Below are 15,173 nucleotides of genomic sequence, written 5' to 3'. Positions count from 1 at the left end.
TTAATATATTTTTATCGGTATTCATAGTATGTGATATTTCCATATTACGTGTTTAGATGACCTTATTTAATATGGTTTCATTTAGCGCCGAAATATATTGGAACGTATCCCCCTAGGTTAATCGTGGTTTTACTATATACAATATATCGGCGGCCTCCGTGGTGTAGCGGTCAAGACGCTTGACTCACGCACGGAAGGTTCCGGGTTCGATTCCCGGTGAGAACACAAAAAATAAAAATGTGATTTTTCTCAAGCCTGGGTGTTCTGTGATATGTAATTAGCCACTGTAATTGGGCCTCCTGGCCTGTTGTGGTGCAAAAATAAATGTAAATGTAAATATAATTTTGAGGAGCTCAGTTGGCTTATTTTTTGTTTGTAATTTTTTAACAGGGTGGATGACTTGTACAAGTTCATAAACCACTGGGTACCGGAATTGTACGGGGAACTGGGAGATGTGACACAGCGCGGCTACACTCTGGTGGACAGCGATACAGAACTGTGGGACGAGGAAACAACCACCCCTGGAGATAAGGTACGCAAACAGTATTGATGCTAAATCTCTTCATACAACATTTTTATTTTTTTTATTCCTCGCGTTCCGGTGCTGTGTAGTCAATACACGGGCAAAAAACGAGATTTAAAATTGGAAAAATTGAATATTCATAGGCAATTGTTTCAATCAACTATAGTTGATGTCAAAAGTAATAATATTTTTAATCTAATTGCTAAAAACATGAAAATGACCATTTTCTGATGCTCACAGGCGAGCAAAAGCACCTCCCCTGACGAAGGCCTAAGAGCTACTGACAGTAGTACTGGCTGGCTACTTTCTCTCGCGAATATACCTATAAAATCGAAAGTGACAATCGTATACTCGGTACTCTTTTACTTCATACGCCTAGACAATGCAATACATTGGTAAACTTTTTATTGCATTAGTGATTTATCTCGGATTTCTGATAGTAAGAACATTTTAGAGAAGGGAATGTGGAAGTCTAGGCGTTTACAGGGCTTATGACCTGTCATTGGCTGGTTTAAGTGGCCACTTTACACACTGTGTAACATACACCATTTTGCCTACATTCGAACATCCATCATACTAGGCGACGCGGGAAAATAATTTTTGAATTTTTAAACTTCTAAAAATTGAAGAAATATGAATGTTTAACCATAGGCAAAATGGTGAATGTGACAGTGTGTAAAGCGGCCACTTAAACCAGCCAATGACTGGTCATAAGCCCTGTAAATTGCCTAGACTTCCATATTCCCTCCTCTAAAATGTTCTCCATCAATGTTGTAATTTGTTAATCTTAATGACTCTCTAGGGGGTAAAATCCAGTCTTTTGTCTACAAACATTGAACAAACTCATAATATTGTAATGAAACCTTTACCATTTTGTTTTACCTCTGGTGCTCATTTTTTAAATTTGGAAAAAGATGGACACAACTTATGTTAATTATTTGTTTTTTGTTTCATTAACAGGGTGAACGATCTGACAGCCAGGGAGATATGGGAGATCTCACTAGAGAATCCTGGGAGGTATGTTTTCTGTTCTATTTATTATCTTTACGTAAAACCTGTGTTCCTTTTACAAAATATTTTACTGTGCCTCTTTTTCTTCTCTTGCTTTGATTTAGGTAGATCTTACGACCGTCTATCACTAAAAATCTGTGTATTAAGACTTATATGAATCTATGTGAAATAAAATCAACTCAGAATATTTTTTAAATATACGATGAAAATATCGCACCTGAGTAATAACAGTGGCACAAGTCTAAAATTCTCTTTTTTGAGTTAAATAAACAGAAATGTTCCTAAATATATTTTTTACCCACTAAAATATTAATGTGGCCTTAAAAGAAAACGCGATTTGACTTTTCTTCATACAATTTTTTTTTAAATGATAAATAATTTTGTGAAACAGAAAATATTCCGACACAGAAAATGTCATTGTGATGCTCTTTCTCAAAAAAAATAAATCAAAATCAGTTCAATTTTGAGGTAAGAAAAACAGGACTACACAACCTTGATTTTGTTGATTTTAGCTTAAGCATAATCAGTCCGACGTGCAGTTATCTTTTTTACACAATATTGGGAAGGCATATCCGAGTGAGTGACTGAAAAACTGTTCAAATACCTATTCACCGGATATCTTAAAAACAAAAATGACAATATTATATTGTTCTTTTTTATACTCACATTCAAGAAATAATTCAATAATATAATAAATACATAAATATATAAATAAATATAATAATAATACCTAAATAATAAACTAAACCTTCCCGTTCCCCTAAATTCATCCCATATCTTGTCAATCTTATCTCCAGAAGTAGTTTTGCACTTATCCAAATTTATTGTTCTAAATGATGTAAATTTGTTAATTGAAAAAATATTATTTACTATACGGCACAAATCATCCTTGTAAAGATGGGTTGCCTTAACATAAAAAAAAGAAAAAAAAAGAGTAATGGCACAAAAAATATTATGCCATTGTTATTTCTGAAAACATTTAAACTATGTTTTTGCAAATGAACGTTACTTTACTGATAGTGCTGACGTGTTTTTTTAGTTGTGCCACTAGTATTCCCAAGGTGCGATATCATAAACAATAAACATGAATAGATTTTATTAGACTGATGCAAATTGAACTATTCGACCCACTTTTTAAATACGTATGTAACATTATAATATGTGTATATTAAATATGTTTGTTTAATTAACTGGTTTTTCAACAAATGGTTATCATTAAAATGAAATGATAAATCGATTTTAATATCATTGGTAACATCTAGAGAAGCAATTCGGAACATCTATCATGACACGACATGCAAATGTGTTTGTAGTAAGTAGAAATCTTTCTCAAGAATCACTTAATCAGTTCGCCTGCAAATTTTTCCAACTCAGCACAGGGAAAAATCCCCAGGAATTTTATAAATAATTTTGCAGTTGTAAAATTATTAATTAATGTGTAGAATTTGGAAGTTCAGTAGTTTTTTATTATTTTATTTGTTAATAGATTATCAAACTAAGCAAAAATTAAAAAAAAATACAATACAACTGATTGAAAGAGTATAACAACACTGACAGCTAGTGTCGTATATATGGTAACGAGAAATGAATATGAACTAAGGAATGAATTGGGTTGTGGTCCTGTGGCTAGTTCTCGGACTCACGGATCAAAGGTCCGTGGTTCGAATCCCACTTTACCCCAACTTGACTCCCATTTTCTAATAGTGAGTTATTTACAACTCGTTGAAAATGCCCCTTAAAATTAAATATTTGCGTAAATTATAAGAACGAAAATATTTCTTTATAAAAAAAGAAAAAAAAAAGGAAATATGTTTATCTCTTTCTTACATGCATAGTGTATTGAGATTTACAATCTCTTTTTTTTTATTGTTGAGGGCAACCCAATATTTGCTCTATCTTAGATGCAGCTAGTATAGGAATAATGTGTCTGTTTATTATACGTCAGTGGAAATACCAGCCAATTATTACCAAATTAAATTTGAAGAGATGTCAGCTTTTAGATGTCTATTCAAACTGTCACAGTGTCAACTTTTTGATAACATAACCACAAAAAGTTACCAAAATTAAAAAAATTCCACGAAATTTTCAATATCAGAACATGATCGGCCGTTTACAGCTGTCTGTCAAATAAAAAGGTATTGCGATAATTTCAGTTACTGTTGCCAATTTTAGTTTTTCTTTAGGTGTTACCAATAAACTTGTTTTATTTATTATTAATGTTGTCATAATCTAATCATTGATTTATTCAATGTTTGAACAACCAACCAACCCATAAATAAATATTTAGAAACACACATAATATTTTGATTATGTACAGCAAATACAAATATACATACAAATTTAATACAGCATAGTTCAGTTCGGAGCAGTCACCGTAAAAAAAATACATACATTACTGTTTTTTTAGTCTTTAAGAATATAAGTCCAAAATTTGAACAATCCTGAGTAATACTCTAAAATAGTTATGTTTCCAATCTGTTTTGTGTTTTTGACAAATTTTCATATATTATTTCACATCCAGTGTATCAATCTTGATGTCTCATTTTCTATTATTTTACTGTTGTACTTTCCCAGCTACCCGATCTTTATTATCGTATATCATTTCTCATAAATGTTCCTTCATTTTCATCATTTATTCTTAATTCATGGTATTTCACTCTACACAAAACGCCTACTCTCGTGTACAACATATACATTGATGTTTTTGAAACACAAAATGTAATAATGGTGTTTTATTTGTAAAGATAATGAGAACTTAGAATTCTGGTTTCTCGTGTAGAGAATGACAGATATTTAGATCTTAATCTATTTTTCAATGTATTACATTTGTATTTTGCAATATAGTAAGCGTTGACAGAACATATTTGAAGAAAACTATTCGAATCACAGTAATTAAAATAATCAAGTTAATGTCTCATTAATTTGTGTAATTATTATTTGATAACATCTTGTGTGTAATATTATAATCAATTTGTATGAATGATAAAAACATAACTGGTTATTAATTTGTATTTCTAGAATATTAATTAATAAACCTTGAACTCTATATTATACTCAAACAATATGAACTTCACATTGGTCACACATTCATTGAAATCTACTTTACCTGTTGTATGATTCAAATGAAATAGTATCTACTTAACAATTGTTATAAATCAAATGTGGTAATTTTTATAAGAAACGTTAACGGAGCTGTTGACCTTTGTTCTACATTTAACCGATAACGAAATTAAATCATGATTACGTAAAAGAAAATATTTGTAATCTATTGAATTCATTTTTCTTTATATTTACGATTACCAAAATGATAAAACAAAACCTGAAAATCATTTATCATCACTTTTAATAACGCATATCGTCAGCCTAACTTTTCTAAAACTCGTAAATCTCCAACTTAACTTATTTCATGAAAGAGCTGTAACAGTTTTTACTTTAGTAGCGAAGATTTTTAAATCAGTGTTTTTCAACCCTGGGGGGTCACGAAGCCTTGCCAGTGGGGTCGCGGGCCCAAGCATGACAAAGGCAAAACGTAAGAGATGAAAAACTGTCATCCTTCTGGCGCTACCCTCCCCACCCCCCCCCCCCCCTCCCAGGATCTTTACCTTTTGTATTGCTCATGACAGCGATCCCCAAACGAGGCAAAAGCTGATCCCAGGGGGGATAGCCCGCTATTTTTCTACTCGTAACGGGGTCGCGTATTTAAAAAAATAATGCAACACTGTTTGGACATACAAGTTGATTATTTGAAGTCCCAACAGAAAACACCAAAATATATTATTTTAGCATTTGCGGATTTGCATGTTTTACAAGTTAGGGTGACGATATAGGAAGCCACATTTGATTTTTAATCTCACGTTTGTTTCTTCACAAAATCTGTTTCTTACATAAGTCCCAGTGGAAGTATTTGGTGTAAAAGTGCATGCGTTTTCATTCCGCCAAAGTCCTGCCACTCTTCATGTCCCCTTCCCCGTGGTCATATTGTCACATCGGGTATCATTCGCAGGGTCACCCTCATGAGTATTTGGAAGGCATATGTGGAACAAAGCGGACAATGTCATATCTGTACCCGCTCGAATGCTAGTGTCATCAAACCATCGAGAAAACAACTGAATCTAAACGACGCCATTAGTCTGAAAGTCACTCATTTCCATCATCAAATCACCACCATTGGATATCAAACACTAAAATTCAGCAAATAAAATATATATTTAATGATCGGGCAGTTGTTGAAGGCGCCCTACGTGAAAATCTACTCCATTTTGAAGAGTCAAGGGCTGTCTGGAGACTCTGACGAACAAGCCCGCGATGAGGTACAATATGTGCGATAGTCGTCCCTTAGTGCCTGTCCTTACCCTGATTCCACTGTTCACCCGTCTTAGACCATTTCTGGCTTCTCGGTGGCAATGCCACATTTCAGACAGTCGAATAATTTAATATCAAAGTTATCGAAGCATTCTTACTTCAAAAGGCTAGCTTGCGAGCTATAAAGGCAAACTTATAATGAAAATACACAATCAAACTAGGTACAAAAAATTGTTTTAAGAATACTTTTTAAGAAGTGTTTTACAATAATTTTGATCTAACAAAACAGCCTCATTTATTATAGAATCGTCAAACTATTTTAAAACTAGCGAAGCTTTTGGATTATTGATGACCAAGTTTGTTTTTTTTTCCCTTTAATTTTTGGTTCCAATATCCTTTTGTCATTATTAATTCTTAACAAACTAAAGCTTAAACTATTTTAACAATAAGCTACCTCGTGTTTTTAAATAGGTGTTTTTTTTTGTTTTCTTTCCGAATGTGTACATGCTTCAATCAAACCTTTAACTATAAACAATTCCTTTTACCTTCACTACAAACCTAAAATAATAATGTCTGAAGTGTGACAGGATGCCATGACGAGGAAATGTTTAGGGGCGATATCCCAGCATGTTTCGCTGAAGATGTTTTGTCTAGACGCAGAAACAACACTTAAATCTTCCGAATCAATAGTTAGCGATACGATAGCTGTTTATTGTGCCTTAGCCAATTCATCAAACCATTTAATTAATCGTTTACTTGTTTTACAGAAACAAAATGAACGAATATGCTTGTATTTGATCTCATTAAGTATTGGAATGAATTGGCCAAGGCGTTTGTGTTAGTTTTGTAGTATCCTTTATTCCTCACGAATCTCTGCAGTGTAATAAATTCACATTCCGTCGTGTTTATATTTTCACAGAAGAGTAAATACTTTCACGAAGATATTGTGCAAATGTCGATCGCTGTTTAGCAACCGACATTTGCTTGAAAATGTATTTTAAAGTATGTGTTATATTATTCCAAACATTTATTGTATTCTTGAATGCAATATAAACAAATATTGGCTGTTTATAATCACAGTTTGCCATACCACAAATGTTTGTACACTCTGTCACATATTGACATTTGTAATTTTTTCAAACACAGTAGGTATGCACATTTTTAATGAATCGGCGTTTGTGAATCTTTTATATTTAATATTCTTTTACAAAATCTTTTCACACGATTTCCTAATTACATACATTAAATCAAAAACATGTTTTCTAATTGAAAATATATTGTTTTTTGTGTATGTGCGTAGGCAACTGCGCATACATGTTTCCATTTGTCATAACCTTGCCTGTGAAGATATGAATATCGAAATTAGAGACACTCTTTAGATGTTTAGGCAACAAGTTGGAAAAATCTTTGGATTTGCACCTGTTAATTGTTGGTGAGTGTTGAATGTGAATGATTCTTAGATAAAGCACTGCCTTATTACTTGTTAGATATCTCTGTGACACATCTGTCAAAACACACGGCCATCTTGTTATACAAAGCGCCACATTATCCCTTAACCGCCAAGTTGTTAGTGTGACTGGTAACACTCCATTTTAAATCAATCTTCCATTTTCACCTCGGTTTTTTTACATGTCATCATTCCATACTCGAGCCAATGAAAGATCAATTATTATTTTTTCAATAGACGCATCATTGTCTAGCCTCCGTGGTGTAATGGCTAAGACGCTTGACTCACACACGAAAGGTTCCAGGTTCAACTCCCGGTGAGAAGACAAAAATTGAAATCTGATTTTTCTCAAGCCCGGGTGGTCTGGGCTGTAATTCACCTGTTGTGGTGCAAAACATAACTTTTTTAAATTCAAAGATGATGTATATGTCGCCGCCAAATAGTTGAATCAGCCATTCAATAGGACGGCTAGACTGTTTATTAAATGCCGGTATTCAATTGAATTGGGTGTAAGTAACGAAATGGCTGAACGTCGCTTAGCCTCTTTAATTTATTACAACAATAATAACTGTTTTATTTTTAAATTTGTTTTGTTATGTGAACTTAGGTTAGGTTAGGACAGGTTGGGTTAAGTTTAATAATAATATAAAAAATGAGTTATTTTACATAACTTAATCCAACCTATCCCAACCTAACATGGCGGCTTTTGGTTCAACCGTTTCTAAAGAGCTAGTTTTCAACTAGCCAACACGTTGAACGTTGAGCTATCTTAATTTAACGAATGGCCAAGCCATTCAACTAAACGCCGGCATTTAATGAACAGCCTAGCCGTTCAATTGAGTGGATGATTTAACGATTGGACAGCAACACACACATCGCCTTATTATCACATGAATATATAAAGTATTTGCCATCAATTGGTTTTGAGGTTATGTCTGTTTTTTTTCCATCGCTTACATTCGAACAATCTTCAATTAACAGCTAAAATATTTTTTACTGCTCGAATTACGTTGTGGAAATGTCCCCGTTGTGGAATTTATACATGTCGATAAAACTTTTAATGGCTAAGTCGAAATATTGTACATAAGAGATGTCTTATTCAATTCGGATCAGGATTGAGAAGCAAATGGGACTCGACCGATTTGCAGAAACTTGATATGAATGCAGCAAAATAAAATCTTTCATTAGCTCGAGTACACGGAACAAAAGACAGAATTTGTTTTTCATGCATAATTCATACATAACCGGTTTGAGCCACATTACATTAAGTGTGAAGAACACACCAAAATATTATTGTCACACGCATATTGTCTGTATTGTCAGGTGTTAAATCAAACGAACAAGGCCTCTCCGAACACTTCCACGTTAAATACAACTTAGTCTAATCTTCCCTGTTATTGTTGTGTACATGTCTAGTCTAAATGTTTTCCTTAGTTGATGTTAGATTTATGATAATTCATCGTACTGACTTTTCTTCAGTCTAGTCTTAATGGTTTTTGTATATAATTAGATAAAGAAGTCGCACTTTTCAAATATTTTTATGCCTTCTAGAGGAACATTTGTATGTCTAGACTCGCAGTTTTACCTTTTTTATCCAATATTTTTAAAAATAAATTAAATGATGCATTGTTAACCATTATGTATAATATTTTTACAAAGTATGGAATAGAGATGCACCACATTGGCTGTGTGTTAATATGTCAAATTGCCACTATTCGGTATTCGGCTACTTTTTTTAAATATTCGGTATTCGGCCAAGATATTGTTGTTACACAGCAAACACACAGCCAGTTAATTATTTTCACTACAAATCTCATAATATTCCCAAATAGGTGATTTTTAATTAAATGGTGCCGTGATGTACAATGATATAATAATTACTAATAAGGACTTAATAATGAACAAACAAATATATATATGACCAATAACGCGTGTCTCGACATGATCTACTCACTAATGAGACAAACATGCCCGCCCCATCACCCCTGCACGCGTCGCAATAAGACAGGTCGTAACCTGCCGTGTGCGAAATGCAAGCATCTTTTTCTGAACATTCAGCGCTTCGGTCGAGAGCGTGGCCGAATATTCGGTATTTAGCCAAACAACTATTTGTGGCATATTAGTATGGAAGCTTACACTTTTCTTTTTTACACTACGAAATGCATTTATTGATATAACACTTTGTTTCCTGAAATATTCTAAATTAGCACTGATTTAAAGGTGTTTTTTTTTTTACCACATAACAAATAATATCAAGAACAAACTTTTCTTTTAAAAGACTGGTAAAAAAACCCTCTGCAAATGGTGCTGTAACGTCGTCATGCAGGTATTTTAATACAAAAATTGATGTATAAATATACATGGTGTTTAATAATCAATTTTCCATTGTTTGAAAAATAAACATAATTTAGGCCTGCTTTCTTGGGGACTTGAATAAGTTATCGCTGTTTTGGTTCGAAGTCTCTTGGCTTCAATTCGTACGGCACCCAATTTCCTTGCTTTTAAATCATTCTCAATGCTTTTAAACATTTGGCTATTGTTAGCTGTTGTTGATCAACTCCTAATGATTCTTCAAGTTTATTTTGCGTCTGACATGGGCATTCGTTGAGAAATGCATCAAGTTCTTTGTCTTCTAACTTTTTCGTTGCGCTAGACCGTTCTTTATCTTCAACATCTAAATCGTTACTTTTAAAGCGTCAAAACCAATATCTGCATGTTGTTTCCGACAGAGCATGGTCGCGGTAAGTCTCCACGAGAATTCGAGAAAGCTTTTGTTTGCCCATGGTCTCCACATTATTATTCTGGGTGTCCACCTACTATCATTTTGCCTCGCCGAGTGTCCTGCCCACTGCCATTTCAATTTCACTGCACGATGCATGATATCCACGACTCCGGTTTGGCGCCTTATTTCTTCATTTCTTACTCTGACTCTAAAACATACACTGAGCATCTGTCTTTCCGTGGATCGTTTTGTGCATTTTAATTTCTGACAACTTTTTTGTATGGCAATTGTGATGATTTATTGACAGATAAACAATCGTATGCCTTTTTCGATAGCTATGATTAACCGATTAATTATTATAAGCACGTTAACGCGCTCTCTGTTTATGTGCTCGGATGGCCGGCCATATGAAAATAGCGCAAAGAGTTGTACGCTTATGATTTTAGATTTCGTACGCTCGGAGACATCTGTTAGAATCTTGATGAAACACTAGGACTCGAGGAATAATTAAATGTTTTTAAAATAATTACAGTAGGTTTTTTTTTTACAATTGCCTAAAATTTTGCGGCCTATTAGGAACTGCCATAAAAGGTTACATCAGACACTGTTTATGCAAACATGTTATATTATAGTTTACTATCGTAATTACATTTGTACATTGGGATCAAATACAATATTGCTTACAATGCCATTGCAGACCTGTGAATGCATTTGACATGAGTTGATCTTATTGTCTGATTTTAATTTCGAACCAATTTGCGGAGTACAATTGCAAAGGTTCACCCAGTTTTTTGACATCTATGTGACCTTCCTTCCAATGGTCAATTGTTGTTTTTTTTATCAATTTATATTAACTCGTTCAAAAAGATAATGAAACCTTTGGTATCATCAATATAGTTATCATCTTCCCTGACCCGCACCTAGTGGTGCATAGGGCCTTTGGTATCATCAATATAGTTATCATCTTTCCTGACCCGCACCTAGTGGTGCATAGGGCACAGAATCGGAATTCCAATGAATCATTTTTACATTGGGTGATAACATAAGTTTTGTTCAGTTTTTTCCTTCTTCTTCTTCTTATGGTTCCTCTCCCCGATGGAGGTTGGAAATCATCATTGCGATTCTTACTTTATTGGCAGCTGCCCTGAACAAGGACTGAGTGCTGCAATGGAACCAGTCACGCAAGTTCTTAAGCCAAGAGATGCGATGAAATGAAGAAAATAAGAGGACACAACAAAAAAATTACAACTAATTAGTCAATAATTAATAGCATCGTCATAGTACACTGAGCAGCTTTTGCAGCTTGCTTCCCTCAATTTAAATATAATATGAAAGGCTTCTTTCTCTCTTTTTCACTCTCCGCCTTCCCAGGGGAACATAATAATACAGCCAGCCACGTCTGATGCATCGCAAATGGTAAATAATTCACATATAGATTTTTTTACATATTTGAATATATTGATCGGATTTAAGGTATTTGACAAATTTCTTTTGTATATTTTCAATACGTGATATCTGCACATTGTACATAGAATTCCATATTTGTGATACATATTCTAAGTTGCTTCGCATAAATGTACAAAAAAGTATTTTGAGTGCTGTTGCCGTGGTTTACGATTTTTTTCATCCCCTTATTATTTTTCCGAGAATTTGTAATCTTGAGCTTTGCTCTTGAATCTAAACTACTACAAAAACATTTTTTTAAATATGGGTGTTGCAGTTTTATTGACCTTGATAATAACGAACAAGGTTTATATTTTACAAGTGGATATTGTTTCCTGCCTATCTTTATCTGAGAAGTATTGGGAAAGTGGGGAAATTTCGACTAGATGCGGAGTGGAAATTATGATTATGAAGAAAATGGGAAAAAACATTTATAGAGAAAAAAAACTATATGTAAACATAAGGTTAAGACATATGAAAGGTACAATTTTAAACTAATAATGGCATCTGATGGCAGTTCACATGATCTACATTTCTGTTTAATAAAATTTGACGCAAAGGCTGTACTTTCCAAGCTGAACAAGAAAAAAAAATTCAGGGGATAAAGGATGGATGTCAGTGAAATACTGGAAATAAAGCGATAATTTAATATTAATGAAAACCATTTTAGATCATGTAAAACAGTATAGGTGTGGGGTTGATGGTCCATGATTCATGACACACGTGTGCTAAATAATTTCCCCTGAAATATAGTCATGACTCCAAGAAGCAAGTCAGTGTTTTCTATTGAATTCCATATATTGCGTTCTGCGAAACACGAAATCAATGTCCTGCAGTACATTAACATCGTCCCTACCATGGAGATATGAAGAACAAAGGAACGTGGCCTATAAAGAGACCACAAGGCGCAGTCAACGCCCAGTAAGCCCAACAAATTCAATCCAGTAAAATTCAGTCAGTCAGTCACTTGGTTCCAGCATGTAGTTCAAGTGCAGTCTCTTCAACCCATCATCGCCGTAACACTCGCGCAACACAATTCACTATTTATTCACCATATAATAAATACCCATTAAACAGCAACCAAGTGTCTTCTGTGAATCTCTCACTGGGGTAGGAGCTCCACTAACCCACGGAAACCTAATCCTAGATAGGCTATTTATATTAACCAGGTTCCTTTATATTTGTAAGATTATTTAAATGTCCAAGAGGTTTGAAAACTTAAAACCGTTCTATCTCAAAACTTCATTATTTGACATTCATCTACCGTTCCCTTGTGATAAACGATTGATAAATCAAATATGTATACAATTTTGTTATTAGGGTACACATAAGAATAATTTAATGTGTGCACTATTTGAAAATTAAAAATAAAATAAATAAGTCAGTAAATTTTTCTTTAAGAAAGTACGACAATGTGCCAAGCATAAGGAATAATAAATTATTTCTAATTGATTGCGTATAATTTATTCATATCGGCTGTGTTTAATAATTACATGTATTTATGTAGATAACTGTGTTGTAAGTTTTTGCATATAAATTGATGTAAACGTAATGATTAATGATATATGATAATTTTATGTTCACAGTACAGGAAATAATTGAAGATGCATGCGTTACAATCTAGGGCACTTTAGCAAACAGAGAAGACACACTCGGTCTTAATTCATGAATTATGTGTTTCCACTAATTTAAAATAAAAGAATATTAGGTGCTTACCTATGAAATGACGAAGTTCAGTGTTTTTTTATATTTATTATGTATACGGCCTAAGCCAATTACAACAGTTATATGAAAAAACACACGTACAAGAAACTGAACAAAACAATGTAGCAATGACAAACAAGGGCAATAAAATAATGGTATAAAATATATTCATAAACATGATCATCGTATGAGACTTCCCATGCTAATCCATCTTCATCCCCCACTGTGTCAATGACAAAGAGATCTGCGAAAATCCGGAAGATCTATCGCAAAGGATTCCAAGTTGCGTGACGAATCAACTAATCTACACATTCTGGACATTGGGACATAAGAACAAAAGTTTCTCTTAGAAGATTTTGACTTCTGGTGACACGGTTGGGAACATGAAAAGAAATTGATTGCAACAGAGATGGGACATCGCTTATAGCATTAAGTATTTTAAAAATGCATATAAGGTCCATCTCCGTTCTATTTTTCTCCAATAAAGACAGATTGCTCTATTTTAAAATAGGAATAATATGGTGCGAAGGTTTTCACGGTCACTGTTATCAATATGCTTCTTTTTTGGGTGATACCGTGTGTGTTGGATTTGTTCCGACGTTTCGGCTACCATTGCAGGACCCATCTTCAGGGTAAACCAAGGGTTTTGTAGAAAAAAGTATGTGTTTAAGTACTAGTAATTTGTACTGTGTCGCAGTCCGCAGTAGGCACATTTCTATTCGTTTTTGTAGTATGTAGTGCTGGGAACCATGTTGAGTTTAATTTAAGCCCGTCGTCTTTGTTTATGTTATTTGGGTGTCTGTGTATTTCAATTGCCTCTTTTATTTTTCGTGCACTGTAATTACTGGGTTTATGTAAAATGTTTGAATCTGCAATAGCGGAACGCTTTATAGACACCGGATATTTTTTCGCCTTCGAACCAGTACTGGACGACCGCCACATAGAAACTAATAGACTTACGCAGTTCCTTATTTCAGAATTAGATGGAGCGCAGTGAATTTTATTTGTGTAATAACGAACACATAGCGAATCGGGATGTGGTCCCGTGGCTAGTGTTGCGGACTCACGGATCAGAGGTCCGAGGTTCGAACCCCACTCTACCCCAGCGAGATTTCCATTTTCTAATAAAAAAAAATATTCGAATAGACTATCAAACTAAGCCAAATAAAAATGAGTAAAAACAATTTTTTTTAAATTTTGCCTTGTGCCACTGTTATTTTCGAGGTGCGACACGTTTTAATGTTTTTTAGAACACAATATAATAAAACATTAGGAAAATATCAATTTTAATTAATTCATTAATTAGTAGTTTTGGTCTAGACGAGCGTCTTTAGAGAAAAATCTTCAATCTCCAATCTGAAAGTGCTCATCTAAAGCAAAAGTACCAATTTTTTAATAAACTGAAAATGAAATTGTTCCCAAGTATTTTGTTATTATATGTTTTAAAAAAAGCATTTAATTATGTGCGCCCGAAAATAACAGTGGCATAACTAAAAAAAAGTTAAAATGTCCAAATGTTTGCAAACTGCCTGGATTTCCTCCTCGAGGAATTATTCAAATCTTGATTTGTTGCAACAGAGGGGAAAATATTTTTGCAAACAACAAAAATTGGAAAATTGTTTTTAGGCGTTGCCTGGAGGGTGAATTGGTTCAGCCAAGTGAATCTCACCTACATGATAAAGGTTTCAGCTTTTGTTAATCACAAAAGCCAACAGAAGATGGAAGAGTTGAGGATGTTGATGTTATAACATAGGCAGAATGGTGAATATTACACAGTGTGTAAAGTGGCCACTTAAACCTGCTTATGTCAGATAATAAGCCATGTATCTCTGTGTTATATACTAATTTGTTGTAATTTTTAGAAAAAAAACAGACACAAATTATTAACATATTACAACAGAGATGAATAACATTTTAAAAGGAAGCAATATAGAAGTCTAGGCATCTACAGGGCTTATGACCTGTCATTGGCTGGTTTAAGTGGCCACTTTACACACTGTGTAACATTCATCATTCTGCCC

The 15,173-nt window shown here is 33.9% G+C and overlaps 1 protein-coding gene across 29 annotated transcripts in view; it reads left to right on the top strand.

The window, feature by feature from the left end:
- The window catches only part of mtd (TLD domain-containing protein mustard), a 426,229-nt gene that overhangs the window by 395,357 nt on the left and 15,699 nt on the right, over window positions 1–15,173 (top strand). For all 29 annotated transcript variants that reach the window (XM_088226847.1, XM_088226843.1, XM_088226846.1 and 26 more), the window contains 2 exons: window positions 391–532; window positions 1,484–1,540. In XM_088226847.1, the coding sequence (XP_088082973.1) occupies window positions 391–532; window positions 1,484–1,540 (199 nt within the window). The remainder of the gene's footprint in view (window positions 1–390; window positions 533–1,483; window positions 1,541–15,173) is intronic.

The sequence above is a fragment of the Micrasema longulum genome, unplaced genomic scaffold (genome assembly GCF_059751315.1).
Source record: "Micrasema longulum isolate JH-2025_06_02 unplaced genomic scaffold, ASM5975131v1 h1tg000469l, whole genome shotgun sequence".
NCBI classification, from domain to species: domain Eukaryota; kingdom Metazoa; phylum Arthropoda; class Insecta; order Trichoptera; family Brachycentridae; genus Micrasema; species Micrasema longulum.
The sequence above is the reverse complement of the archived record's forward strand: the minus strand, read 5'-3'. Positions and strand labels throughout refer to the sequence as shown.